At 44.8% G+C, this 27,865-nt stretch overlaps 2 protein-coding genes across 8 annotated transcripts in view; both read right to left on the reverse strand.

Annotated features, from left to right (window-relative positions):
* Positions 1-6,623, reverse strand: part of ABCA10 (ATP binding cassette subfamily A member 10) — a 57,061-nt gene extending 50,438 nt beyond the window's left edge. For both annotated transcript variants that reach the window (XM_043448498.1, XM_043448425.1), the window contains exons 1-3: positions 6,220-6,623; positions 4,208-4,309; positions 1,384-1,591 (exon numbers count right to left, since the gene is read on the reverse strand). In XM_043448498.1, coding sequence (XP_043304433.1) covers positions 1,384-1,591; positions 4,208-4,303 — 304 coding nt within the window. In that variant the 5' untranslated portion in view covers positions 4,304-4,309; positions 6,220-6,623. The remainder of the gene's footprint in view (positions 1-1,383; positions 1,592-4,207; positions 4,310-6,219) is intronic.
* Positions 6,624-12,624: 6,001 nt separating this feature from the next.
* Positions 12,625-27,865, reverse strand: part of ABCA5 (ATP binding cassette subfamily A member 5) — a 56,127-nt gene continuing 40,886 nt past the window's right edge. For 5 of the 6 annotated variants that reach the window (XM_043448684.1, XM_043448758.1, XM_043448910.1 and 2 more), the window contains 16 exons: positions 27,637-27,807; positions 26,520-26,633; positions 25,431-25,565; positions 23,971-24,045; positions 23,373-23,464; positions 22,368-22,494; positions 21,825-21,942; positions 21,631-21,722; positions 19,934-20,109; positions 19,448-19,523; positions 19,258-19,352; positions 18,458-18,577; positions 17,715-17,864; positions 17,264-17,343; positions 15,570-15,625; positions 12,625-15,056 (listed from right to left, as the gene is read on the reverse strand). In XM_043448684.1, coding sequence (XP_043304619.1) covers positions 14,949-15,056; positions 15,570-15,625; positions 17,264-17,343; positions 17,715-17,864; positions 18,458-18,577; positions 19,258-19,352; positions 19,448-19,523; positions 19,934-20,109; positions 21,631-21,722; positions 21,825-21,942; positions 22,368-22,494; positions 23,373-23,464; positions 23,971-24,045; positions 25,431-25,565; positions 26,520-26,633; positions 27,637-27,807 — 1,785 coding nt within the window. In that variant the 3' untranslated portion in view covers positions 12,625-14,948. Of the gene's footprint in view, positions 15,057-15,569; positions 15,626-17,263; positions 17,344-17,714; positions 17,865-18,457; positions 18,578-19,257; positions 19,353-19,447; positions 19,524-19,933; positions 20,110-21,630; positions 21,725-21,824; positions 21,943-22,367; positions 22,495-23,372; positions 23,465-23,970; positions 24,046-25,430; positions 25,566-26,519; positions 26,634-27,636; positions 27,808-27,865 lie in introns of those variants that run through there. The other variant, XM_043448983.1, reaches the window with a different exon arrangement.

Below are 27,865 nucleotides of genomic sequence, written 5' to 3' on the forward strand. Positions count from 1 at the left end.
GGTTGGGGTAAATCAAATCATTGAGTTCACTAAGGGAGAAAAAGCATCTGGCTCCTTTCATCTTAGCATCTTTAAATCTGAGAATGCCAGCTGAGGGCAAAGAGCCTAGAGTTAAGTCTGCCTGGACACAACTCCTCTGCCGCTTATGAACATCTTAGCTAAGAGACTTCGAACCCTGGTTCCCTGTATGCAAAGTAGTTCCCAATAATTTAGCATAATCATAATCCTCACTGAAGCCAAGGAAAACTGAATTTGTGCGCCTATGTGCACACATGTCTACATATGTGACCGTGTGTGTGTGTATATATTATCCTAGAAGGATACACAGAAATTTTTAGAGGAGGAAGTGGTGGCTTGAATGAAGGTAGAGCTTTCATTGTTTGCTTCAGACTAGTTTGTACTGCTTAACTTGTTTTAGGCTGGCTGTTACTTTTGCAATTAAAATAATTTTAAAATTAAAAATAATTTAAATGACCAGTAGAAATGCTTTGGAATTTGGTGGGTTTTTCTCTGCCCAAATTATAAGCAGATTTCTATCCTATGAAAATAGTATGCCAGAAGTAATAAACGGCACACGAAGAATCAGAGTTCAAAATCAGAGGTAACGTTAGAACCCACCCAGGCTATTTGGAGTCAAGAACACTGTCTTAAGAATTAAACTCATATAACATTTATAACGAATGAGTCTACCATATTAAAAAACAGACATGACTTTGCCAACAAAGGTCCATATAGTCAAAGCTACGGTTTTTCCAGTAGTCATGTACAGATGTGAGAGCTGGACCATAAGGAAGGCTGAACACCAAAGAATTGATGCTTTCGAACTGTGGTGCTGGTGAAGACTCTTGAGGGTCCTATGGACACCAAGGAGATCCAACCGGTCAATCCAAAAGGAAGTCAACCCTGAATGTTCATGGGAGGGACTGATGCTGCAGCTGAAGCTCCAATACTTTGGCCACCTGATGTGAAGAGCCAGCTCAATGGAAAAGACCCTGATGCTGGGAAAGATTGAAGGCAGGAGGAGAATGGGAAGACAGAGGATAAGATGATGGGATGGCATCATGGACTCAATGGACATGAGTTTGAGTAAACTCTGGGAGATGGCGAAGGACTTGAAAGCCTGGTGTGCTGCAGTTCATGAGGTTGCAATGAGTCAGACATGAAAGTGTCTGAACAAGAACAACAAAATCTCTGTTCCTCTGAGACCTACCCTTCCTTGGAGCTCTACACCAAGCCCTCCACCCCGTGTGAAATGAGGATCCTGCCCCAGTGGAAAACCACTGCCCCACAGGCTGGGTAAATAAACTCAACTTGCAAAACAGACTTCAAATTAAATGCGGATAGGTTGCATAATAATGAAGCGTGGGCCACTGAACAACATACCTTTCATATAGGAGGCTGCAGCCACCTTATCCATGATGCTCCGGGTCATGTTAGTGACCGGGGTGTAGGCCACCAACACCGGGTCGGAGTCATTAAACTCATCCACACGTCCCAGGACCTGAGGCGGTTGTTCCAGGAAATGCATAGCTCTGAAGAACTCCGTCAAGAGGCAGAGAGCCAGCCCCGGGAGCAGCACCATCGCCCACTCCTCCAGCGCACAAAAGAGAAAGGGGCCACGTCATCGCGGGCTCTCAGACAGGCAGGAGCACTGTCTCCGAGCTCGGCTTCACGTCACTCGCCCCGCGCCCCCTTTCTCAGTTACTACCCGCCTGGTAAGGAGACCGCCATTTCCCACGCCAGGCAGCCTGACTCAGGGCGCCCAGCCCAGCGCCCTGGGTCACCGAGAGGCGCGGGCCGGGCAGGACGGGAGGCAGGCTGACACGGGAGGGGCACGTGTATACCTAGGTGGGTGTGCGGCAGAAACCCACTCAACACTATAAAGCAATTATCCTTCAAATGAAAACAAATTAAAAATAAAGTAAAATAAGCTACAAGGATATATTGTACAACACGGGGAATAGAGCAAATATTCTGTAACAAGTGGAGCATTACAATTGTGAATCACCACATTGGACACCTGTAATAACTTATGTAATATTGTACAGCAACTATACATCAGTTAAAAAAAAAGCTCTTAATCTCCCAAAAAGCTTTGAAGTATATAGCAAATGTGGGATGGATTTATCTCCAAATATAGCTTTGAGATAACACCAAGTATGTCCATTAATCTTAACCTAGAATCATAGCACCCCTCATATACTCCCGATTATTCACTCTTATATGGATAAAATATAAGTACACAGCATCCCATAAGAGATACTTTTGTCAAAGGGTTTAACCTGAAGTTAAAAATCTATTTTTTTAATGTAAATACTGTTTACAAGAAATGCAGATGACTGCAAATCAGTCGTGTCCAACTCTTGCGACCCCACGGACTGTAGCCCACCAGGCTCCTCTGTCCATGGGATTCTCCAGGCAAGAACACTGGAGTGGGTTGCCATGCCCTTCTCTAGGGGATCTTCCCAACCCAGGGATCGAACCCAGGTCTCCTACATTCCAGGCGGATTCTTTACCACTGAGCCACCAGGGAAGCCCTTATTGTAAATCAACTTTACTTCCGTAAAAGTTTTTTAATTAGAAAAGTTAAAAAATAAAAAAAGGAATGCAGGTGGTAAAGGGACGCATTAATTAACAGCATGAATAGCACCAGGCAACACAGAAGACGGGATTCAATGGGAGGCAGCTGTGGGCTCGCAGGCTTGGACAAACCAACATTAAGGGGCATTCCGGGGAGCTCTCCAGGGCTCAGAGGCTGAGGCCGCGTGCATCTCCTCAGGGGCCAGGCGCTAGTGCCCACTTTGATGCCAGAGGCCACACGGTCAAAAAAATATTTTAAGAGATATTTTAGAGGAAATTTTAGGAAACTGAATCTCAACATGGAATTAGATGACAATTATTGCAAACCTTCCAAAGCGCACTCATGGTTACGAAGGAGCCTGTCCTTGGTTTTCGAGGATGCTAGCGGAAGCCTTCAGCGGTCTTGTCATATGTGTTAAGAGAGGAGCTGAGGGAGATGAAGAGATGAAGCCACAGCGGCAGATGCTAACAGGTGTCAAATCCCGGTTGTAGGTGAACTGGACAGGACGTGAGTTCACTGGGCCAGTCATTCTACGTTTGAGATTTTAAACATTTTCGTAAGCTTTTCAAAAATTGACTTGGACGATCACTGTAAAGGTTACCCTTTATCAACACAGCAACTAAAATATTAGAACTGAATGCTTCAAGAGCTAAGGATGATCCATGTGCTTCAAAAAAATAAAAATAAAAAATTTAAATAAAAATTAAAAAATAGGAAAAAAGAAAAGAACTGCTATTTTTCAACAGAACACAGCTTCTGTGTGGCCAAGGCAGCTCCAGGTGTATTTCGTGAGAACATACAGCAAATATCCTCATCTTGATGGCCTTGACCTTATACCAGAAACCAAACAGAGGGCAAAGATGCTGACAGTCAGTGACCCGGCTCCCTGAAACTCCTCCAAGTTTGCAAAAGCATAATCTTCAAAAGAAATCCCCCCAAGTTCCCAAATTCTTGCTCAAAAACAATTTCCCCAGTCCTATGAATTAACAAGGGCCTCCCTCGTGGCTCAGTGGTAAAGAATCTGCCTGCAGTGCAGGAGACACAGGAAACTCGGGTTCGATCCCTGGGTCGGGCAGATCCCCTGGAGGAGAGCGTGGCGACCCACTCCAGTGTTCTTGCCTGGAGAATCCCATGGACAGAGGAGCCTGGCGGGCTACAGCCCACTGGGTTGCAAAGAGTCAGACAGGACTTCGTGATGAAACAAAAAACAATTCACAGAATCTTGTCTAAACGTCCCCAGTAGAGTACTATGGTTCACCCCTTTAAAATTTACTTCATTTTGCTTCCCCAACACCCCCCCGCCCCGGCTTTTTTTCTTACACTAAAGTTGGCCTGGGGTAAACCAGGATAACTCCACAAGATTCAAGTGGATTACTTACTTGGTGAACGGCTAGTTATGTTCAAAGAAAAGTTATCTACTTTGCTTTTTAGGAGCAAACATATGAGCCTGCATCTTTTGCCATAAATATTATGCTATTGTGCGACATCTGCAAAACATTACCTTGGCAACTCCAAATCAACTAACCCACAGAATTTGTGAACATAAAAAGGCAATAAAAATGGCATAATATTAAATGACAGACTTTCATTCACCAAATATGGAAAGATATATATTGTGAACCATACCAACACGCTCTTTTTTTTCATTCTCCATTTTCTAAGAAAATTCTTGTGCAGAAGGGCCTGAGTTTGTCGACACACGCTCCTCTCTTTTTTAATCATTTTGTCCTGTTCATTGACAGAGAAGACAAAATCAATATTACACAGCAATAGCCAGGCAAGAAAAGGGCAAAAAAAAAAAAAAAAGTTAAAATAAAGCTCCTGAACACACAGTCCCAGGGGCCCTGGCCGAATGCCTCATTTGACATTCCCGTTAACACACATGCAGTTTTTTTAAAGAGTATAAAGTGGTAACAAATACAAAATGTCCTGCCAGCTGACCTTTCTCTGAAGGCTCAATGGTTATGAACAAGGTAAGGGCTATGGTGTGGGAGGTCTTTTCCTTTTTGTCTCAAAAGCAAGTTTTCCTGCCACATCCTGATTTGCAACAATCTAAAGCAAATAACTAACACAACATTGTAAATCAAGTGTACTCCAGTAAAAATAAATTAAATCAGAGAATAAGATGTTAGCAATGCAAGACCCTGATGCTGGGAAAGACTGAAGGCAGGAGGAGAAGAGGGAGACAGAGGATGAGATGGTTGGATGGCATCACCGACTCAATGGACATGGGTTTGAGTAAACTCCGGGAGTTGGTGAAGGACAGGGAAACCTGGTGTTCTGCAGTCCCTGGGGTCGCAAAGAGTCAGACACGACTTAGTGACTGAACAACAACAATGTTTAGAATCCTAAACACATTTGCCCTGACTTAGTACTTTTTAAAAATGTATAACAGGAATAAAACCGCCTCCGGTTTCCTGTCCACGGGAGATCTACACTTTGAAAGGCATGCTTTTGGAGGCTGATTTGATGACATCTAGTGGTAAAGACAGAGGATGAGATGTTGGATGGCATCACTGACTAGATGGACACGCATGTGAGTAAACGGTGGGAGCTGGTGATGGACAGGGAAGCCTGGCATGCTGCAGTCCATGGGGTCACAGAGTCACCACTGAGCGACTGAACTGACGACTGACTGAGTGGTAAAGAATCTGCCTGCAAACGCAGAAGAAGTAAGAGGCGTGGGTTCAATCCCCAGGTGGGGAATAATGCCTGAGAGGAGAAAAGGGCACCCCACTCCAGTGGCCTTGCCTGGAGAATCCCGTGGGCAGAGGAGCCTGGAGGGCACAGCCCGTGGGGTCACACGGAGTCGGACACGACTGAGCACACACACAGAGGAAGCCAAGGGGTGAAGGCAGGTGGAATCACCGCACGGTCCTTCTCAGGAACCCAGAGCACATTTCTACCCTTGAAACTCACGGGTTCCCCTTTAGGAATTAAGTCTGTCAGATACACAGGCAGAAACCAAAAGCTTCGGCTGGCGAGTGTGACTTGAGGGACAGATGTGTGTGGATGACCACGCGTGTCAGAGGGCTCTCCTGTGTTTTCAGTTTAAAATTCCAGAGATGATCGTTTGGTATCATAGTTCTGGTGACTTAAATGCACTCGAATAAATGCTGATGCTACATACAAACTGCAGTATTTATATAACTTGCTGGATTTCCTTTGCTTGATAAAAGGAAAAGGTAAAGCTACCAAATGCCAAAATAATCTCTAAATTCTAACTTGGGAAAGTTTCTAAGGGAAAACATTCATCTTCATGAAAAGAAAACAGAAAGAAAGAAAAAAAACCCATGAGGAGAAGCAACTTGTCCTGCTGCGTACACAGTCCCAAGAAACAAAACTCTGCAAGTCCTCAGGTGGCCAACCAGAGAAGCGCAAATCTGACACAGGAAAAGAATAATATTTACGCACGTTTCTGGATCTACCTTCCACTTTACAATCACACTCTAATATCATTTTACTGAGTTGAGAAAATGAAACTCCTCATTAGGTCTCCTGTATAAAGCAGAATAATTTAGAAATGTCACAACTATATAATGATTTTAACCATGTCAACCAAGATGCTTGCCATTGATTCTGCCCTTTGTGCCTGATTACCTTACGTGGAACGAAAGGTAAAAACAAGTTCAACTTACTGTTAGGAAAGTAAGAGTGAAGAACGGAGATGCACCTTTGATGCCCTGGTTTCTTTCTGTTCAGAAGACTTTAAAGAATCCTTCAAGAGCTTTCTTTAAGGCTGTCTTCGTTCAGTCTGGCTTCTAAAAACAGGCCATGGTCTGTGTGGAAAGAGCCTGCCCGACACATTCCCTCCTTGGGAAGCTGCTTTCTTCCGTCCAATTGTGCCACAGGGAGGCTGCAGCCACGGCCCGTGCCTGAGCCTGTGACGTGTGCTTGTTTATTGCTCTATCTTTCTGGCACCGGCAAAACAGCAATCAGATTCCAAAAGGGATTCTTAAAAACCCAGGCCTGAGTAAGTCTCCATTAACTTTGAATGATTAAAACTTCAAGAGCCAACACAGAAGAGAACAGATTTAAAAAAAGGGAAGTTGAACGGAGGCTGCGGGAATGACCTCAGAAATGAGAGTAACTTATACAGGAAAAACGTGAGCAGAGACGTTCCCGCACGGTGGCGAGGTGGTGTCTGCTGCTGGCTGGTTCCTCTGTGCGCTGAGTATGCACGCAGTGCAAGCGCGCTCCGTCGTGTCCGACTCTTTTCCACCCCACAGACTGCAGCCCACCAGGCTCCCGTGTCCGTGGGATTCCGAGCAAGAAGAGTGGAGTGGCTTGCCTTTTCCTCCTGCAGGGGATCTTCCTGACCCGGGGACTGACCCCTCGTATTCTATGTCTCCCGCACTGGCAGGCAGATTCTTTACCACTGCGTCCCCTGGGAAGCTGCTAGAAAGTATGCTAAGGGTTTACAATGAATTATTTCGTTTACACTCAAAGCAAACCCGTGAGGTGGGTAAAGATACTTTTACACATTTCACAGATTAGAAACAGGAGACTCTCCTGAGTTCATGGAGACGCCTCAGCCGGGTTTGGTCCCATGTCAGTCCCGACGGGCTCAGCAGACAGAACAGCCCCTCTGGAGGCCGCGCCCTGGGCACCAGCTCCCCGGGGAGGTGGGACCCTGGGGCAGGGGCAGAGAACCTTCCAGGGCGTGTGAGGGGCAGGGCCCCTGAGGTTGCTGGATCCAGCTTTGGGGTCAACCAGCAGTCACCTCCTCCCGATGGACCACATACCCACACTGCTACCAAGCAAGATGTATTGGTACCTAGTGTAGACTTTCCATTACTAACATGATAGGATTTTTTTTTTTAACATTTTCTAATTAGTTACTGCTTCCCAGGTGGCTCAGAGGTAAAGAATCCACCTGCCCTGCAGGAGACATGTGTTTGATCCCTGGATTAGGAAGATCCCCTGGAAAGGACATGGCAACCCACTCCAGTATTCTTGCCTGGAGAATCCCAGGGACAGAGGAGCCTGGCAGGCTGAAGCCCATAGGGTCACAAAGAGTTGGCCAGGACCAAGTGACTAAACAAATTAATTGCTGCCCGTCTAGAGGAGCAGGATTAATTTTGCATGTTACTTTGAATTTTGGTTAAAGCGTCTGCCTGCAATGTGGGAGACCTGGATTCGATCCCTGGGTGGGGAAGATCCCCTGGAGAAGGAAGTGGCAATCCACTCCAGTATTCTTGCCTGGAGAATCCCATGGACAGAGGAGCCTGGTGGGCTACAGTCCACGGGGTTGCAAAGAGTCGGACACGACTGAGCGACTTAACTTTAACTTTCACTTTGAATTTTGTTGAGCTCTTTTATTTATTATCATTGGAGATTTTTTTGAATTTCCTAAACAATATGTTCACTTGTGTAGACTCAGTTTTACGATTTCTGTTTTCTAATGTTTTATGATTTCTGTTTTCTAATAATCCTTACAATTCTCTGAAGTTGAATTCCTGGAATAAATGTTTATGATATAGGTCTCATCCTCAGACTCTTCTATTTTTTGTAATCTCCTGTTTCCTTTCATGGTTCTGTATTAATTGTATCTTTTATCCTTGATATTCCCTTCCTCAGTCTCCCCTTACCTCAAATTGCCTTTTTTTTTTCTGTTTGGTCATTAATTTTAAAAGCATACAGCTAAGCTATGCTGAAATTTCTGACCTATAGAAACTGTGAGCTGGTTAATCTTTATTGCTTTAAGTTGCCTCATTTTGGGGTGATTTGTTATGCAAAAGTAGATCACAGGATCTTTGGTGGTCCATCGGCTAAGACTCTACACTCCCAATGCTGGGGGCCCAGGTTGGATCCCTACTCTGGGAACTAGCGCCCTCCTGCTGCAGCTGGAGATCCCAGATCCCTAGAGCTGCAGCTAAGGCCTGGCATGGCCAAATAAACAAAATTTTTAAACAATCAAAATATTCCAATAAAGTGACACTTCTGACTCATCTTGATGCTTTCTCCCATCTGAAAATTATCACGGACATCCCTGAGTTCTCGTTTATATGGGAAAAAAAAACCCCTGAGTTTTCTCAAGTATGTATCACTAGTTTTACTATTTGAAGCAGTAATAATCAGACCATGATCATATCTTTATTACCAATGACTCCCCCAGAACTCATTTCCTGGAGGTGTTTTATGGTCTCTGGGTCTCTGCCCATCTGCCTCCCAGTTATTCCAGTTATCAATAAAATTCACTTTTGTTTAAGAGACAATGATAGAGGATTCCCCGCAGGGCTTCCCTGATGACTCAGACATAAAGCATCTGCCAGCAATGAGAACTCCAGTTCGATCCCTGGGTCGGAAAGATCCCCTGGAGAAGGAAGTGGCAACCACTCCAGTACTCTTGTCTGGAGAATCCCAGGAACAGAGGAGCCTGGCGGGCTACAGTCCATGGGGTCGCAGAGTGGGTCACACACGACTGGGGTGTCTTAACACAGCACTGGTTGCCTTGCCCGGAGGACCGGGAAGGCTTGATTTGGCGGCTCCTTAGAGAAAAGCTAAGGAGGGGAATCAACGCTGAGGATGTAACTGAAGCCCGGCCTCCAGCTGGGCCGCACGGGAGTGGGGTCCTTCCCGCCCTGGCTGTGCGCCCCTTCCCTCTGACGAATGCGGGGGGCGCCTTCCGGCTCCCTGGCGTTTCTTGTCCTCTGTTCGGACGCTTTGAACCCTGCTGTCGCCTCTTCCCACGTGAACTAGCCTAAGGATGACCCGTTCACTCTGCGGGATGCGGCCTCCAGCTTCCAGGCTGACTTGCTGGCTCCAGCCTGGGCTCTTCCTGGGCCCCGGCGTTAGTGTAGTGGCTCGGTCGTGTTCCTGCACGCGTGCGTGCTAAGTCCCTTCAGTCGTGTCCAGCTCTGTGACCCCGTGGGCTGGAGCCTGCCGGGCCCCTCGGTCCATGGGTTCTCCAGCGAGAACCCTGGAGCGCATCTTCCTCCGCAGGGATGGAACCCGGGGGTCCTGCGTCGCAGGCCCTCTCCGGCACGGCGCGCTGGGGCCACCTGGTGGCCGAAAGCGCTCCCGTCTCGCCGGCTCCGCCAGCCGCTTCCCGCGAGCGGGGCGGCTCTCACCGCCCAGGTGGCTGGAAACTTGAGGGGTTGGAAGCTGCGCTTCAGGCTTTCCTGGTGACTCAGCGGTAAAGAACCCACCTGCCAAAAAAAAAAAAAAAAAGAACCCACCTGCCAATGCAGGAGACCCGGGTTCCACCCCTGGGTCAGGAAGATTCCCTCCAGGGTTCTTGCCTGGGAAGTTCACAGACAGAGGAGCCTGGCGGGCTACAGCCCACGGGGCCAGAGAGTCGGACACGACAGAGCCACTGAACAACAGCCAAAGCCCCAAAGGTCAAAGCACGAACATTAAGACAGTCCCCGGGGCGGGTGCCAGCCTACTCTGAGGGGAGACGGTTTTCCGCTTCTCGCCCTTGAGAAGCTCCGATCCTTGCCCAGCCGCCTCACCTGCATCATCCGTCTGTCTCAGGTTATCCAGAGGTGGACTTCAGTGACCTTAGATGGCCCTTTAATTAGCAAATGCCTTGACCCTGGCGAGGTCCATGCTTAGACATGGGGGAAATAATTAGATTACTTTATTGATATCCTTTGGAAGTCTTTGCATTTATTCAAGAGTGGCAGCAAGACTTCTAATCATGTAGTTTTGTGTATGCTGTCTGCTTTTATGCTGCGTAAAATTAACCATTTGATTAATTAGATTTGCAAGAGCTGCTTAGGTCCTTGAGAAACATTGGTTCATTAAATTTAAAATCTTATCTAAGTTTGAATCTATTTAAATATTCTAAGGAAAATGATAAATATTAAATATTTGGAAATAATTTAATCTGTTAAATGTAATAAAATGTAAGCAAAAATGATTGCTTTATATTTTTACAAAATAGATTTAAGATAAAAAAGATCTACAAGAATGTCTAGTTTAAATTTAAAATATGAATGTGAACTAAAACACAGGTAACTGTCAATGCTGGGCTGGATGAAGCACAAGCTGGAATCAAGATTGCTGGAGAACCATCATCAACTTCAGATACACAGATGATACGGCTCGAAAGGCAGAAAATGAAGAACTAAAGAGCATCTTGATGAGGGTGAAAGAGGAAAGTGAAAAAGTTGGCTTAAAACTCAGCATTAAAAAATCAAAGATCATGGCATCTGGTCCCATCACTTCATGGCAAATAGATGGGGGGAAAGAGGCAACAGTGACCGATTGTATTTTCTTGGACTCCGAAGTCACTGTGGATGGTGACTCCAGTCATGAAATTAAAAGACGCTTGCTCCTTGGAAGAAAAGCTATGACAAACCTAGACAGCATATTAAAAAGCAGAGACATCACTTTATCAACAAAGGTCCAAATAGTCAAAGCTATGGTTTTTCCAGTAGTCGTGTACAGATGAGAGAGTTAGACCATAAAGAAGGCTAAGTGTCAAAGAATTGCTTCTTTTCAAACTGTGGTGCTGGAGAAGACTCTTGAGAATCCCTTGGACTGCAAGGAAATCAAACCAGTCAGTTCTAAAGGAAATCAACCCTGAATATTCTTTAGAAGGACTGATGATAAAACTGAAGCTCCAATAATTTGGCCATCTGATGTGAAGAGCTGACTCACTGGAAAAGACCCTGACGCTGGGGAAGACCGAGGGCAGGAGACGCAGGTGACAGAGGATGAGATGGTGGGATGGCATCACCAAATCAATGGACATGAGTTTGAGCAAGCTCGGGAGAGAGTAAAGGACAGGGAAGCCTGGCGTGCTGCAGTCCGTGAGGCTGCAAAGAGTCAGACACCACAGCAACTGAGTAATAACAACTATCAATGTTCCTTCTTGAACATTCTTGAAAACACTGAACAGATACTAAAAATAAATTACTAACAATTTCAGTGCCAGGTTTTTCCTTCATTTTTAATATACACTAAGTAACAAAGTATCCATTTCATACAAAATGAAAAGTTGTGCTAAATTTTCAGTTCTTAAAGCTTATTACTAATACTATCATATTTACTTTTCTTAAGTGGGTGCATTGAGAATTACATGTAATGCATTATGAATAAAAAATAAGTAAACTTTTACCTTATAAGAATAGCTGATATAAAAATTATTCACCTGAGAATAGATTTTTTCATTTTATGTAACATGTTTCAGGAAAGAAAATGAAAAATAATTTAGCAATATTACAAATACATTAGATAGAAGCATTTCTATTTTTAAAAGATGAACATCTATTAATGCATTACATAAAAATACAGCATAATGTTTTGTCAGATTCTTAGTACAATCAGAAGAAAATGTGTAGCCAACAGAACAACAAAAGCAGGACAACACTAACCCTCAGTAGAACTGTGCCCCAATAAAATATCGTTTGTACAGCCAGCAAAGCATCATCACATTGTATTAGAATTAGGACCCAAGTATTTGGGGGCTTTTCTGGGGGCTCAGTGGTGAAGAACAGGCCTACCTCTGCTGGAGATGCAATTTCCATCCCTAGGTCGGGAAGGTCCCCTGGAGAAGGAAATGGCAACCGACTCCAGTGTTCTTGCCTGGGAAATCCCATGGACAGAGGAGCCTGGTGGGCTGCATTCATGGGGCCGCAGAGTCGGACACGACTGAGTGCTAAATAACCCAAGTGTCTAACGTCCTCCTACTACACTGTAAGATCTTCAAGGCCAAAGTGGATAGTTACGGTTTTATCCAAAGGCCCACCGCTTGAAACTTGATCACGAAAATGTCGGTGGAATTAAATTACTCTAAAAACATTTAAATGATAAAAATGCTGATTTTAGATAGTTTGGGGCAATTTAAAGGAAAGAAGGCTTTTAGGGAAACCTGCAGACTTTTACTGAGAATAAACCGGCCAGAAAGATAGAGGCTCAGGAAGGGACAGTGTGAAGTCTGCTCATCTCTCTGCTTCTCCCTCCTCCTTCCTGAGGCTGCAGACGGACGTTTGCCATGCTGGTCACTGACCACCGTCACTCCGTGAAGTCCAACCTTGACTGTTAAAATCTGACTGTGGATGGAAAACATAAGCCAGGGGGTGTGGTTTTTCCCTAGCTTCTTCCTAATATATATATTTATTTGCATTGATACAAAAAAAAGCTTTGAGGTTATAATTTAAGACATTTGAACTGTATAGTCAGTAAAGATAAAGTCCATATTTGACTTGCTGTGTCCTTTTCTTCCTACTCCGCTCACCCTGGTTTTCCTTAGTAGTTAAACTTCTGATGAGTTTTTTTTAAAAAATGCTTACAAGAGCACAGTAACAGTACAATAATGAACCTGATAGATGCGAATTATGATCAGTGAGCACAGCTGCAAAATCGTATCCCCAAAGAGAAGCCCCGGGTGTTATGTTAATATTAGACACTAAAAGATATCTCTTTAAATTTACAGCAACCAATTTGCCATGACTTGCTTAGAAAGTACAGTGTGTTGCTTATTAATTCATCTATAAAGGGAAAGATTTTCCCTCAAATGTTTCTGGACTTGTATTCATCATGCAGTGCTACAGTTGAAAAGTGGCAGCTTTTACTAAAGATTCTAAGAGTGAGATTCTCAGGTGCAGAACCAAAGGTTTGTAGAGGGAGGCGAGTGCCGTGGTAACAAGAGGTTAGACTCTAGTGCCAACTGAATCCTACGAGGAGAAATAACTTTGATGCGGGTTGCAGATGCCAGCGGAGGCCCTGAGACAGCTTGTTTAGTTAGAAGGCAGGCCTGAGCCCCCAGGCAAGGCGCCTGGATCCTTAGGAACGTGACGGATCAGCAGAGGGAAATGCCAGTCGCGCACCTTGTCGAGGCTGAGAAAGGCGCTCTGCCGTCAGCGGCGCAGCCCGACTCCCGGCCGTCTGAACGCACGGCACAGCGAGAAGTCCAGGTTCGCCACCTGAGGTGACAGCCTCATCAAAGGGTTTGCATCTTTAGAGAACTCGGTACCAAACCCCCTGTTGTGACGGCTCTTCTCTAAGACCCTCTGTCACACAGTATAATCACACCCCTAATATACTTGTTTTCCCAAAGTTGGTAATTTTCATTCATCTGGTTGAGATATAATGTGAACTGGGGCTTCCCAGGTGGCACAGTGGTAAAGAACACTCCTGACAATCCAGGAGACACAAGAGACCCAGGTTTGACCCCTGGGTTGGTTAGATTCCCTGGGGGAGGGCATCGCAGCCCACTCCAGTGTCCTTGCCTGGAGAAGCCCATGGACGGGGAGCCTGGCGGGCAACAGTCCAGGGGGTCGCAGAGAGTTGGACACGACTGAGCTCACAGCACAGGATGATTGATGTTATAGCCCTACAGTCCACACACGGGATCTACACAGAAGTATTTGTACGGATGGATACCTTAACCAAAATCTCCAACTCTGTCATGGAAGGAAACTGGTTTCTTACTAAAGAGAACTGTGTAGAATTTACTTTTCCTTAATTTAATGACCACAAGTTTATCTATGTTCCATCATATTCCAAAGTGAATATGAGGTGAATAACTAAATTCACAGTGATATATTTAAAACTCTACAAAGGAGAGATTTTCAAATCATAAAGTCCATTTATAGAATAAAACATATTCTTTGTAATGAAGAGGACAAAAGATTTCCATTTCCCATCGGGGTGGAAGGGAAGGTATGGATTAACTCTTGCAACCCTATAGATGTCTGTCATTCTAGCCCCAAGCCACCGAAGAATCAGATTGTTACATCCTAAGATTCTAGACTCAGTCCTCCACAATAACTGAAACATCTCTGAATTTTACCCTAAGCAAAAGAACTGTACCTGAGTTACTTATGTCTACAATCACCTAACAGAACAAAGTCTCCTTTCAGTTATTTCGGCTAATGCATCTCACCCAGTGAATGTCACAGCCTGCAAACCTCTCTCTGCCAGGAGCCTGTCCAGTGTTGAGCTTTTTAGCAGGCCAACTTCCAGTTTCTTTTAGAAAATAAAAAGGAGAAGCGGACTTTTGCTTTATATCTCTGTTCCACGTATTTGTCTTCTTATTTAGATTGGGGCATTACATACTTATGTAACTAGATGGTATAAACTTACAGATAGCTGCTCAAAATGATTCTATCCTATGTCTTCAAACCACAAATTCACAAGCACTGCTTCTGAAAAGTGAACAAGGACATAGTCAACCTCACGTGCAGACTCCAGCACAACACACTGCAGATGCCAACACGCAGGCTCACGCCGCTGTGCGCAAGTTTTATTTGAAGAAAAGCGAGACACACAGCTGATGGCGTTTCAGTGCAGGGAGCCAGGAAAACCCCAAGTGCTTTCTCAGCTCTTCCATTATTGTTCAAGCTGTAAACTGTTAAACCAAAACTAAATCATGAGAGAAAGAAACGCGGGAAGCGGGGCGAGCAGCATGAATTCAAAACACGACTCTGTCCTCTTGTGTTCTTTCCCACCAGAGTGTGCTGTTGAGGGTGCCACAGCTGTTGTCTTCCTCCTCTTGTTCTTTCGTGAGCTCCACAAAAACCTACATGGAAATAAATGAGTACGGTATTCTGCACTGCAATTATCCTAGGAACATTTTGAATAAGTCAGCAGTGGCATGAGACTGTACCTAAATACACGAACTACTCAAGTATCAGGAGATACACTTAATGTTATTTAAAGAGAATGATCCCCACTAATCCCATATATAGATGAATATCATTTTAGAGGATTAATAGATCATTTGTTTTTTGACTGATAAAGTAGCACTGTGGTAAAGGGTAATTTATAAATATTTAAGCAATGTAATTTCAGATGTGCTAATATGAATGCCATCCATCATGACTTATTTTCTTGAAACTAAAAAAAAAAATGAGCTATTCGAAATAAGCAGATGGAGAACCTAAAGTTGTTTAAAATTCACACAGTTGAGGAACACTCCACAGGAACCGGTCTCTGGCTCACAATCTCCTTCCCTCTCCAAAATAAACCTAAACACTTAGATACTTCACCCTTTCTTCTACAGAAGAACTTTTAACAGTTAACTGTGTGATACCTGTTCCAACGTTGCTTGAGAAAAGCTGTACTCTTCAATGGCGAATGTATGTTTAGCTGTGACAACATAAAAAATAGTATTTCACTTAGTAATATTTTTTAATAATCAAATGGCAATACCTACCGAGCGGCTAAAATGGGCTTTTTTCATCTCTCTGATCGGCTGCAGGCGGTCAGTGACGCCACCCCCTACCTGCCTCCCCTCCCCCGCCCGCGGCCGCCCCACAGCCCTGGGCGCGGGCTCACGGGGGCGCGCGGGCTCACAGGCCGCCCCACAGCCCTGGGCGCGGGCTCACGGGGGCGCGCGGGCTCCCAGGTCTCCCCACAGCCCTGGGCGCGGGCTCACGGGCTCCCAGGCCGCCCCACAGCCCTGGGCACGGGCTCACGGGGGCGCGCGGGCTCACAGGCCGCCCCCACAGCCCCGGGCGCGGGCTCACGGGGGCGCGCGGGCTCACAGGCCGCCCCCACAGCCCTGGGCGCGGGCTCACGGGCTCCCAGGCCGCCCCACAGCCCCTGGCGCGGGCTCACGGGGGCGCGCGGGCTCCCAGGCCGCCCCACAGCCCCTGGCGCGGGCTCACGGGGGCGCGCGGGCTCACAGGCCGCCCCACAGCCCCGGGCGCGGGCTCACGGGGCCGCGCGGGCTCACAGGTCTCCCCACAGCCCTGGGCGCGGGCTCACGGGGGCGCGCGGGCTCACAGGCCGCCCCCACAGCCCTGGGCGCGGGCTCACGGGGGCGCGCAGGGTCACGGGGGCGCGCGGGCTCGCGCAGGGTCACGGGCCGCACCACAGCCCTGAGCGCTGGCTCACGGCCGCGTCCCGCTGCCCCTTCTCCCAGCAGCTCCTTGCCCCCCTCCCCCGAGCTTCTGCCGCGTTACTCCTTCTGGTTCATGCTTCTGTTGATCCCTGCTCTCTACCTCCCACCCCCACAATTCCAGCACAGTCTGTCCCGGACTTCTGCAACTAGATTCCAGATAATGGCCCTGTGTCCATATACTTCTTTATGTTTATTTTAGATCCTTTTGCAATCTAATCCAATATCAAAGTTCTGGTTTTCTATTCACTCCTTTAATTCTCCCACATTACTTCTAATGTCCCCTTTAATCATAAAGCAAGCACCAGGAAACACAGGCTACTTCATGGTTTTCAGATGCTTTTTTATAAAATGACCTAGACCTGAACACATGCCCCGTCCAGAAGGTGCCTCTCTCCTGGTGAGGTGTCTGCCTCCCACCTAACATGTATTTTTAAAAGGCTGAGATCCCACAAACGTCTCTACAGGTTGGGTCAGGAAGGCCCACCCTTCTGCACCGCGAGCTCTCCTCTTCCTCCTGCTGCCCCTGGAGTCCTGCTCCCACGGCTCCTTCCACGGCCTAATACAAAGTGAGGACTCAAGAAACCCAACGCTCCAGCTTCTGGACTGAAGTAGTGGGAGCTAACTAAACTGAACTTTCTCAGACATAACATGAAAAACTGGGGTGACGTCCACTCAGGAGGGTGAAAGGCTCACGCAACAACAAAGCTGATCGACAAAATCCCAGGCTGTATTTTCCTATAGCTTAGATTCAATTAACAGAAGGTCATCTTCTTACTAACTGTAGTTTCTGCAGTAAACTGAGACCCAACTTCTAAACTTTTTCATAAAATTCCCTCATAATTTGAAAGCCACCTCACAGTGTTTTTCAAATTATTACTCACCTTCTTCCAGCTTAGAAAAAGATTGTGAAAGGGACTGAACGTCTTCCTTAGGAATTTTATAAGCCAGAATAGTAGAAAAACTGAAAGCAAAGATGAAGGAAAATTCAGAAGTGACTACTACTGTGTGTTCTGAAGACAAAATTCAACACTTTAAAACTTCAAAATAAAACTCCAATAATTTATTTTGACACTTAGATAAAAATCATTTGAAATCTTAAAATATTTCCATGCGCAATAACTCTTTCCTTACTACCAAACAAAAGCTGTCAAAACTTTAAGTACTATCACATATTGAAAGATCTAACATTAAAAATAAGTTAGACATGAAGGTCATTCATCAAACTACATTAGTCCAATAATGATAGCATTCCCCCCCAATCTTTAATACAGTAACCGATTTTCATGATTACTGCTCTATAAAGAAATGCAACTACATTTTTAAAAACTTTACCTTTCCTGACGGCTTGCATTTGGGAAAATACACTGAATTTCTCTTTGAAGACGGTCTACTTCCAGGTCTTCTATCCAATCCTTTAATTTGATTTCCAAAAAGTACCCTTTTCCAAATTTACTCTTCAGATGCTGGACTGTCCCAATACACCTGCAGTGAATTTTAGAAGAATGTGTAGGGATGAAAGAACCTGACAGTTTCAAAGGTGGTTTCTCACTTAAGGATAATGTAGGACTCCGTGGAGGCCCAGCGGTTAGTCTGCCAGTCAACGCCGGGGACATGAGCTCAGTACCCGGTCTTGTTCCAACGAAGCCCGCGGCCGCAGGTGCTGAAGCCCCCGTGCCTGGAGCTCATGCACCCCCACCAGAGAAGCCACCGCAGGCAGAAGCCCACACCCGCCGTCGTCACAACCAGAGGAAGCCTGCTCACAGCAACAGATCCAGCGCAACCGAAAATAAAGTACATTATAGAGAAAAGAATGGCTGAGTAAAATTCTCATGCTGGAGTCCTTGGCCAATTTATGTGAAAGTTGCAAAGGTAAGAGAGAACACGGAGTCTCCGCAGGCAGAACGGCTGGCCAGTTGTGGAGAGAAAGGAACACATTTCCAAGCAATTCTATGGAAAGCTGATTCAGCACTCAAACAAGGAAGCACTTCTCAGCGCTTACACTGATTCGCATCAGAGACGTCTCTGAAACGAGGCCGCCCCCGCCCGCGCCCCCGCCTCCCACCGGCCACGCCCACCTCAGCCGCCCCGACACCAGGACGGCCACGCGGTCGCAGACGGCCTCCGCCTCCTCCATGTAGTGCGTGGTCAGGATGGCGGCGCGCTTCCTGTTTTTGAACGCGGTTCTAATCGCTCTCCTACAAAACACAAATGAACAGAAGGGAAGATGGCACCTGGACGTTAATGAAAACACCGGAGTTTTTAAAAATCCAGCTCTTTGGTTAACAGATTTACCAAATATCAACTGCTATACTTATTATACTCTGCCCAACTATGATTCCTCTATCCTAATTTACCTTATTTCTGAAAGCTTGTCAAGTGGAAAGAAAAGTTCATGATTTCAAGTGTCCCTATGGGTTGAAAGTGTATTAACCAACCAATTATACAAACTGAAGGCTTTTCATGTTAGAACATAAATAGCCACAGAATCACAGGGAAATCTTAACATGTGTCTGACCCAAACCTCACATTATAGACATGGAAACCTAGGCTCAAAGAGTCTGTCAACTACTTAGCAGAGAGTTTCAGTGTACATAATGAACATTCTAGACAGTACGGTTATGTATGTTACTTTAGACAAGAAGAAAACCATTAAAAACACTATTCAGACAATAGTATTCTCATTTTGGTCCCAGAATACACAATGTATTGTTAACACTTCATGAAAAATATGATTAAGTTCAAGGGGATCTCTAGAAATCCTTAATTACAATTTTTCCTTCAGTGCAGGACGTTGAATATGTATCTGTAACTAACAGGAACCCGAGTGACGACGGTACAGCGTGGAGGGTCTCAGGCGTCCCTGCCTCATACTCACCACATGTGCTGTTTGGCTTTGGGATCCATACCTGTGGACGGCTCGTCCAGCAGCGTGACCGGGGGGCTCCCCAGCATGCTCAGGGCGAAGCACAGCTGGGGGGACGACAAACACGGGGGGCTGTAAGACACTCGGCCGGCGCAGTGCCAGGCGCTGGACTGGACACGCGCGCGCGGTCTGACAAACGCACCTTGCGCTTGATTCCTGCGGGAAGTTTCTTTACAGGTTTCTGGAGGTATTCTTTTAGATCAAGGGCATTTGTTATTCTGCAAAAGAGATGGCATGAAATGAGCAAGCCACAATACCCAGAGATACAGTTAATAGTACAGATTGTGATCCCTGACGCGGTTTTTTTTCCTAGAACAGTTAAGTGGTAGAAGCTCATTTCAAATAAATCAACATCTTGACTAAAAGGTTCGCTTTAAATTAAAATAGGTTTCATGGCAATTCATAAGTACATTTATTCTGTATTTAGAAATAGAAATGTTTTCATTTTCATAGCTGTCATAATTTGGTAAAAGAATATATGGAAAGTAATGATCTTTTTCCACGAAAGCTATGATCCAGGGAAATGCCTGTTGTGAAATTTTATTTTATTTTATGTCTGTTGTGAACTTTTAAAGCTGTGCACCGTGACTCCCCCAGGTGACAGAGGGCGCTGAAGGCAGGGCCTTACCGATCCGTGACCTCCGGCACGTCACTGGCTCTCAGCCCTTTGACGGCTCCGTAGATCTGGAGGTGCTCCTGCAGGGTGATGTCCGGCCAGAGGGGGTTGATCTGGGGACAGTAGCCCATACACCTCCCGGAGTCGTCGTCTTCAGCCGGCTGTGAAGAGTAGTCTCCTAGGAAGACCTGCAGAAAGACAAACAGTGCAAGGGCTGCTTTTGCTTCACTTAACGTCATAAAGGAAGTGGCAGGTGGATTACTCCAGACTCCTTCCCAGAGTCAGGATAACGTGAGGGCAGACTCTCCCTTCTGAGGAAGACAGGACCTATATTGCTGAGCTGGAGGTGAGTGACCTGGTCAGAAACGGGGGACCAGGGATGCAGGGCTGGGGGGGAAGAGAGGCTCAGACTTAACCACGAAGATCAGGGGCTAATTGTACGTGTTCATTTATTCATTTATACGCTTATTTCTGGCTGTGCTGGGTCTGTGTTGCTGCAGTGGCCTTTGTCCAGTGGCGGCGAGCAGGCTTCTCACCGCGGGGGCCTCTCTTGCTGTGGGGCGCCGGCTTGAGGGCACTCGGGCCTCAGGAACGTGGCTACCCGGCTCTCGAGCACACACTCAGATGCAGCGTGTGAGCTTAGGTGCTCAGCGGCACGTGGGATCTTCCCAGATCAGAGATCAAACCTGTGTCTCCTGCATTGACAGGCGGATTCTTTACCATTGAACCACCAGGGAAACCCTGAAAGGTGCTATTTGGGCCAAGGAAATAAGTGAACTTGATTATCAGGTTTTCTATTGGGTAAGGAATAGTCAACATAAGCAATACCCAAGGAAACAGAAAGAGAGTAAAGTGCTGGGTGTTCTCTGGGAAAGGAATGAGCCAGAGCAGCTGGTGTGGAGGAGGCGGGAGGCAGGATCGGGACAGTTGTGCAAAGTTCCTGCAAAGAGCTTGAGAGATGCGCCCGTCACCAAAGGCTGGCTGAGGGCAGGCTCGGATCAGCTCCTCCACTTCCTGAGGTCAACACAGGGGTGACTGTTAAGTCAGGGGACGAGTCACCTGGGCTTGTAGTCAGCACAAAACAGGAACACTGTGCACGTGTGTGCTCTGCATGTGTGCACGGAAATCTCACTGTGTACAGTATTCTCACAGAGAGCGTGATCTGATCAAGCTCTCCTAAAAAATTAACACCAAAAACATAAAATTTGAGCACTGAAATCCCATTTGTCACTGTTGTTATTGTTGTTTTGTTACTAAGTCGTGTCTGTTTCTTTTCGACTCCATGGACTGCAGCACGCCAGGCTCCTCTGTCCTTTAGCATCTCCCACAGTTTGCTTGATTCACGTCCATTGAGTTGGTGATGCTATCTATCTCATCCTCTGTCGTCCCCTCTCCTCCTGCCCTCAACCTTTCCCAACATCAGGGTCTTTTCCAATGAGTCGGCTCTTCCGATCAAATGGCCAAAGTACTGGAGCTTCAGCTTCAGCATCAGTCCTTCCAATGAACACTCAGGACTGATCTCCTTTAGGATGGACTGGTTGGGTCTCCTTGCAGTCCAAGGGACTCTCAATAGTCTTTTCCAGCACCAATTCAAAAGCATCAGTTCTCTGATGCTCTGCGTTTTTTATAGTCCAACTCTCACAGCCATGCATGACTACTGGGAAAAAAACGCAAACCATATTCAGTATAGGCCACATCCTAGACCATACCTGGCCTGAAGTCGGCTCAATGTCACCAACCAGGATGTTAATAATCGTGCTTTTGCCCGCACCATTCGGACCCAACAGTCCCAAGATCTCTCCTGAGGGAATGAGAAGAAAAGTCATCAAATGCAAATCAAACTGAAAAATGACAATTACTCTTCTGGGAAAGTTATTTAAGAGAAAAATAATTAAATACCAGCCTTTTTTCACACAGAAGGAGACATATTTATTTGCCACTTTCTTTACTTTTCTTGTAGGAAGAAAATCTTTCTTGTCTTCATATTCTTTATGCAGATTATTGACCAAAATGGCTGGTTTCTAATAAGGAAAATAGGATTTTAAGAGAGTTATAAATCAAATATCTATCACTAAATGAAAGTCAGTATATACCTCATGTCCATGTCATAAGAACTATATTTCCTAATGAGGGGTACTGTACAAATAAATATCCCATTTATGGCTGAAATAATGGCTTACTCAAAAGTGTGTGTTGTCACTCAGTCGTGTCCGACTCTTTGTGACTTCATGGACTGTAGCGGACCAGGCTCCTCTGTCCATGGGATTTTCCAGGCAAGAGTACTGGAGTGGGTTGCCATTAGGTGGACAAAAATAGTTTTTCAAAGACAGGACTTTTTCCAGATTGGTTCATATGAAAGAGGACTATTTTCCAGGTTAATTCTTGTGCGCGAGGAGCTAACCATTGCTGACCATTGCAGACGACCCAGCAATAAAGACTAACTCACCTCCTCGCAACACTGACAGCTCATCAGCTCTTTGACCTTTAGCCTTTCAGCTTTGACGTCTTCATCTTCATCCTCATTGTTGGGTGGTTCTGAGAACTTTCTGTGTTTGGACTTTGTTGATAGAGTCCTAAAAGTATAAACAGATTTTCAGGTAATAGTAAGAAATTCAAGCACTAAGTACAGAAAAGAACAGGAGAAAAAAAAAACACATCAACCTGAGCTCTGATGTTAAGAGAGAGTTCTGTGAACCAGGTAAGGAAACTGGAGTGGGTTGCCATTTCCTCCTCCAGCAGATCTTCCTGATTCAGGGATCGAACCTGCATTTCTTGTGTCTCCTGCATTCTATTCTGCTGAGCCTCCTGGGAAGCCTCTACAAAGGAGTACCTCTTGGCAAAAACAAACAGGTAATGAGGTCCTGCCACCTGCTTCAGCATTCAGGACATTTTGCTAAGTATAAGAAGCCAGACAAGAAAAGGCCACGTCTTGTGTAATTCTATTTATATGACTGTGAAACTGGCAGATGTATAGACAAGAAGCAGATTAGTGCTTATAGAGAGCTGAGGGGGGAAAGGAAGTGACTACTAATGTGTACAAGGTTTCTTTTGGGGGGTGATGGAAATGAGAAAGTGAAGTGGAAGTCGCTCAGTGGTGTCCGACTCTTTGTGACCCCACGGACTATACAGTCCATGGAATTCTCCAGGCCAGAATACTGGAGTGGGTAGCCTTTCCCTTCTCCAGGGGATCTTCCCAACCCAGGGATCAAACCCAGGTCTCTCTCACATTGCAGGCAGATTCTTTACTAGCTGAGCCACAAGGGAAGCCCAAGAAAACTGGAGTGGGTAGCCTATCCCTTCTCCAGCGGATCTTCCCGACCCAGGAATCGAAGCAGGGTCTCCTGCATTGCAGGCGGATTTTTTACCAACTGAGCTATCAGGGAATTAGATGATGGTGTGGTTGCACAACTCTGTCAATGTACTAAAAAAAACATGAAAATTAAAAACTGACCTGAAAAAGGGATCCTTCCTTAACGATCTGCCACCATATTTTTTCTCATAGTACCGCAGGAGAAAAACCCACAGCACGCAGTGCAGGTAAGGCTGAAAGAAAAACAGCTCATGACTAGAACATTTTTGGTTATTTTTTCCCCTGCCTGTACCAACCAAACCAAAAAATCACTATCAATACATCAGGTTCCTCACCATCACTGAAAAAACTCATCATCTTTTTTTATTTTTTTGCATGTCATACAATGAGGTAGAAATAAATGTTAATATAAGCCAAGACAGACTTTTAGTAATGATCTCTGCATATTTTTCTACTGCTGTAAAGTTCATTTGTTGTCAGCTTCGTAAATTATATAAATTTTTTTTAAAAAGCTTTGTTTTTTACTTCTATGGAAGCCAGAATTATTGTTAAATAGAATTAGTGACATGTCAAAAAGCCAGTATATTAAAATGGATGTATGCAATACACAAAACACACATTCGGTAGCAGTAACTCACACACCTGACTTCTCACGTGCCTTTGTTTTTATGCAACGGGATAACAACTAAACAGAGGGTTACAAACCTCTTGACCAAACTACGGTCAAGTGACTTCTTACCGATATAACAGCCACCAGAAGGCTATCCCACGGATCGTAGGTGTCCTCATTTCTCTGAAGATTCTTCCAAGTAATCTGAGACGAGAATGTTTGGAAATTTGTATGCAGCTGTAACACCGTGATACAATGCGATTTGGTCTCTGTCCACAGTCTCTGGCACAAAACTTCTAGAAGAGCCCTTGGGGTTTCCTGAGTGACCGGTGAGGGGAACCAGCCCCCTCCCGCTCTGGAGTCTCTGCTCCTGACGGGACCCTCAGGGGACGCAGGCTGACTGCCAGAGGAGCCAGCCAGACCCCAGAGCTGGCACAGCCAGTCCAGGCCACCGCCGCAGAGGGAGGAGGGCCCGGAGACTCATCACCGCCTCCTCGCCAAGGGACGGGGCTCAGTTTCTGAGCCAGGGCGCGGGGAGCACCCCCGGCGGGGGCGGCTCACCGTGAGCGGCACGGCGGCAGGACCCTTGCCCTGCGGCCTCGGTCCCTGGTGTCTCCTGGGGGTCCACTGTGACACGCTGGGACGGGAATCCAGTGCTCCCGAGTTCTGGGAGCCGCTGGGGCAAATTACCGAACCTCCAAGAAGGGGTCCAAGTCAGACAGAAGCGGGGTGACGGGGGCACCCACAACCTGTGTCTGGAACCTGAAATGGGGGCCGCCTGTAGGACTGACCCCTCGACCCCCGAGTCTGCACTAACTGCTCAGTGTCAGAACTGCAGCATGCCCGGGAAAAGCCCACGTTTGGTGTCAGAGCCTTGTGAGTGGAGGACACCATTTTCTTTGCTGCAATGTGTAGAAACAGTTGGACTGAAATTTTTTTTAAAATGTATTTCATAGCAAACATGTCTCCTCTATAAACTAGCTAGCTGTTCATATTAACAGCCATGTTTTGTAGTTAGATTAAAATCTTCCTCACCCCAAAATATGCCTGTCAGGGCATATATAAATTAAACCTATAAACTGAAGCTAAAAAAGGGGAGAGGAGGGAAGTAGATACATGGGCAGAATTAATCAGCAATCATCCTAAACTAAGAACTCATCACTTAATTTTTTTCTAATCACATAGTAATTGTATTCAATTAACTAGGCTTAATAAAATTTTTATATATTTTTCCTCAAGAAAAATTCTCTCTCACCCCTTTAATACAATGTTTAATCTTTGAAAAACACATCCCAGACAAATACTGACTGCAGTCAGATCATCATTCTAATTTAGGTACATTGTCTGAGGCATGAAAGACCTCATAATAATGAATACAATCCTTCTCCTTTGAGAACTGAAAGCCTAAAATACATGCTTGAAAAGATTCTAGTCATTTTAAACTGCTGCATTAATAACATTTAAATCAAGTAGTAGCAGCTAACTTGATTTTTTTTTTAATTATTTCAGTACAAGAATTAAGATCCCAAAGATTTAGGCAGTATTTATTTATGCTTTTCTAAAAATATTCAAACATCTAAGAGACCTACCTTTATGAAACCAATCAGGCAACCGAGAAGCGGATAGATTGGAATGGTAATGCAAAAGATATAATGAAGAATAATTGTAGCTGTGTTTCCCATGAAGTAAGTTATTTCAGTGACTGCAATGCAAGCCAATGCTGTCTGGAGAGAACGAAGAGAGAACAGGTGAACAGATGTTCAGAAATTTCACACAAACTTCCTGTGTGCCTCAGCGTTAACTGAGCCTTTATTCCTCAAATAAAACAAGGAACCGTAGGAGATGCTTAGCCAGGAAGCACCAGTTAGCTGGTACCAGCTGTTTGTGGCTGGCACCTTGGCCATTCTGTTGCTCAATTGCTAAATCTGTCTGTATAAGTCTGTATTGTTGACTCTCTGCGATCCCCACCTAATGGCAACCCACTCCAGTACTCTTTCCTGGAAAATCCCATGGACAGTGGAGCCTGGTTGGCTACAGTCCATGAGGTCACAAAGAGTCGGACACAACTGAGTGCCAACACACACTTTTGAGTAAGCCATTATTTCAGCCATAAATGGGATATTTATTTGTACAGTACCCCTCATTAGGAAATATAGTTCTTATGACATGAATATGAGGTGTATACTGCCTTTCATTTAGTGATAGATACTTGATTTATAACTCTCTTTTAAAATCCTATTTTCCTTATTAGAAACCAGCCATTATGGTCAATCTGAGCAAACTCTGGGAGATAGTGGACGACAGGGGAGCCTGGTGCTCAGATTCATAGCCGTTAAGTCTGTGATGCTGACTAACCATCTCATCCTCTGTCATCCCCTTCTCCTTTTGCCGTCAATCTTTCCCAGCATCAGCGTCTTTTCTAACAAGCTGGCTCTTCACACCGGGCGACCCTGGGCACGCTAGGTGTTGAATGCAACAAAACACCAGCCTGTCCTGGAATGGACGGGGCTGAAGACGGACACAGACACAGACAGACACTGCCGCTAGCTATCTAAGTTCTGTGCTTAGAAAAGACACAGTAAGCTTTATGAGTATAATCACAAAAAGGAAAAGAGTTTGTGACTCTCAAATTATGTGCTGTGAAAAGCTGAGACAAAATAGTATAAAATGTGACTTACCACAGAATAGATAAATGACCAAAATTCTTTGGTATTTACAATTTTTTTAAAGGTGAAAGAAGTAATGTAGGTAAACAGAATAACTGATGGAATGTAACCAATAAGGCAAAAAACCTGGAAAACAGAAATTTGTATTTTTATTTAAAAATGAGTAGCTAACCATACATATGATGTAAAATACCAATCACATTAAAATATCAAAGAATAACTATTTTTCAAGTTTTACTGCTCTACAAATTGCTCAAAAAATAATTGAAATTGTGGTAACCTAAGGTGTTACCATCCACCCATCCACAGTTCTCCTAAATCAATAAACCTCATGTTTTCAACTGTTCACACAAACTTAAATAAGTCATTTAAAACAAATACTATTTGTCGTTCTTTTTTATACCAAGTAAAATACTATTTCATCATTTTATTATAAAAAGCAAGCATAATGAGTTACAAGTTTATTTATCTCAAATAAACTATTAGGTTCTATTTTAATGTACAGCACCTTAATGCATTTTATAAATTTGTAAGAAAAGCTTACAAATTTCTACCTTATTAATTTATAAGGTAGAAATTAACATGCAAGGTCAGTATGCTCTCTGGTTAAAGCTGCCATGTTTATTTTCAGCAAATCTAACCTACCAACCTCTGTCTTCCCTTTTTCCTAATATAATTCACAGTAAATTATCTAGGATCAGTCATTCACTGACATACAAATATGAATCCAAATCATTCTCTTCCGTAGTATTTTAAGCCATATTTTAAATTATGGGATAAAAGAGCTTCCTCTTCATGAAATTATTCTCAGGCACAGAGACAAAGGAGATATTTAAAGAAAAAACTTTACGTATTCCTGATGACATACTAGTAGGCCTTCTACATGAAGGATCACCTCAGCTCCAAGGAATTATTTTATAATGGTGAAATCATTGTTTTTAAAAGCCACTTAGAGCAATATGAGCTGCACTGGTTATAGGTACCATATACAATAATTAAATAAACACTGGTTCTATTTTCTGGGACATCATAATTACTTAATCAGATGACTGCCACATTTATAAACATTTAGCTTTTTAAGATAACATTTTATTTATAAATAGCATGAGCACAACTGATGTTAACTTACCACAGAAAGAAACTTGACAGCATAAAAATATAATCCATAATGAAATGCAAACAAACTGCCTAACATCAAAGTAAGGACCACAAAAAATAAGGGGATGTCAACAATAGCCTGTCCGAGCCAATATGCAGAAGGCAAGAGACCTGAGAGTTTAAGCTGAGTATAAGCTTTGATCTAAAAAAAAAAAAAAAGGAAAAATTGATTATAATTTTAAACATACTACAAACAAAAA

This window comes from Cervus canadensis, chromosome 1, assembly GCF_019320065.1.
Source record: "Cervus canadensis isolate Bull #8, Minnesota chromosome 1, ASM1932006v1, whole genome shotgun sequence".
NCBI classification, from domain to species: domain Eukaryota; kingdom Metazoa; phylum Chordata; class Mammalia; order Artiodactyla; family Cervidae; genus Cervus; species Cervus canadensis.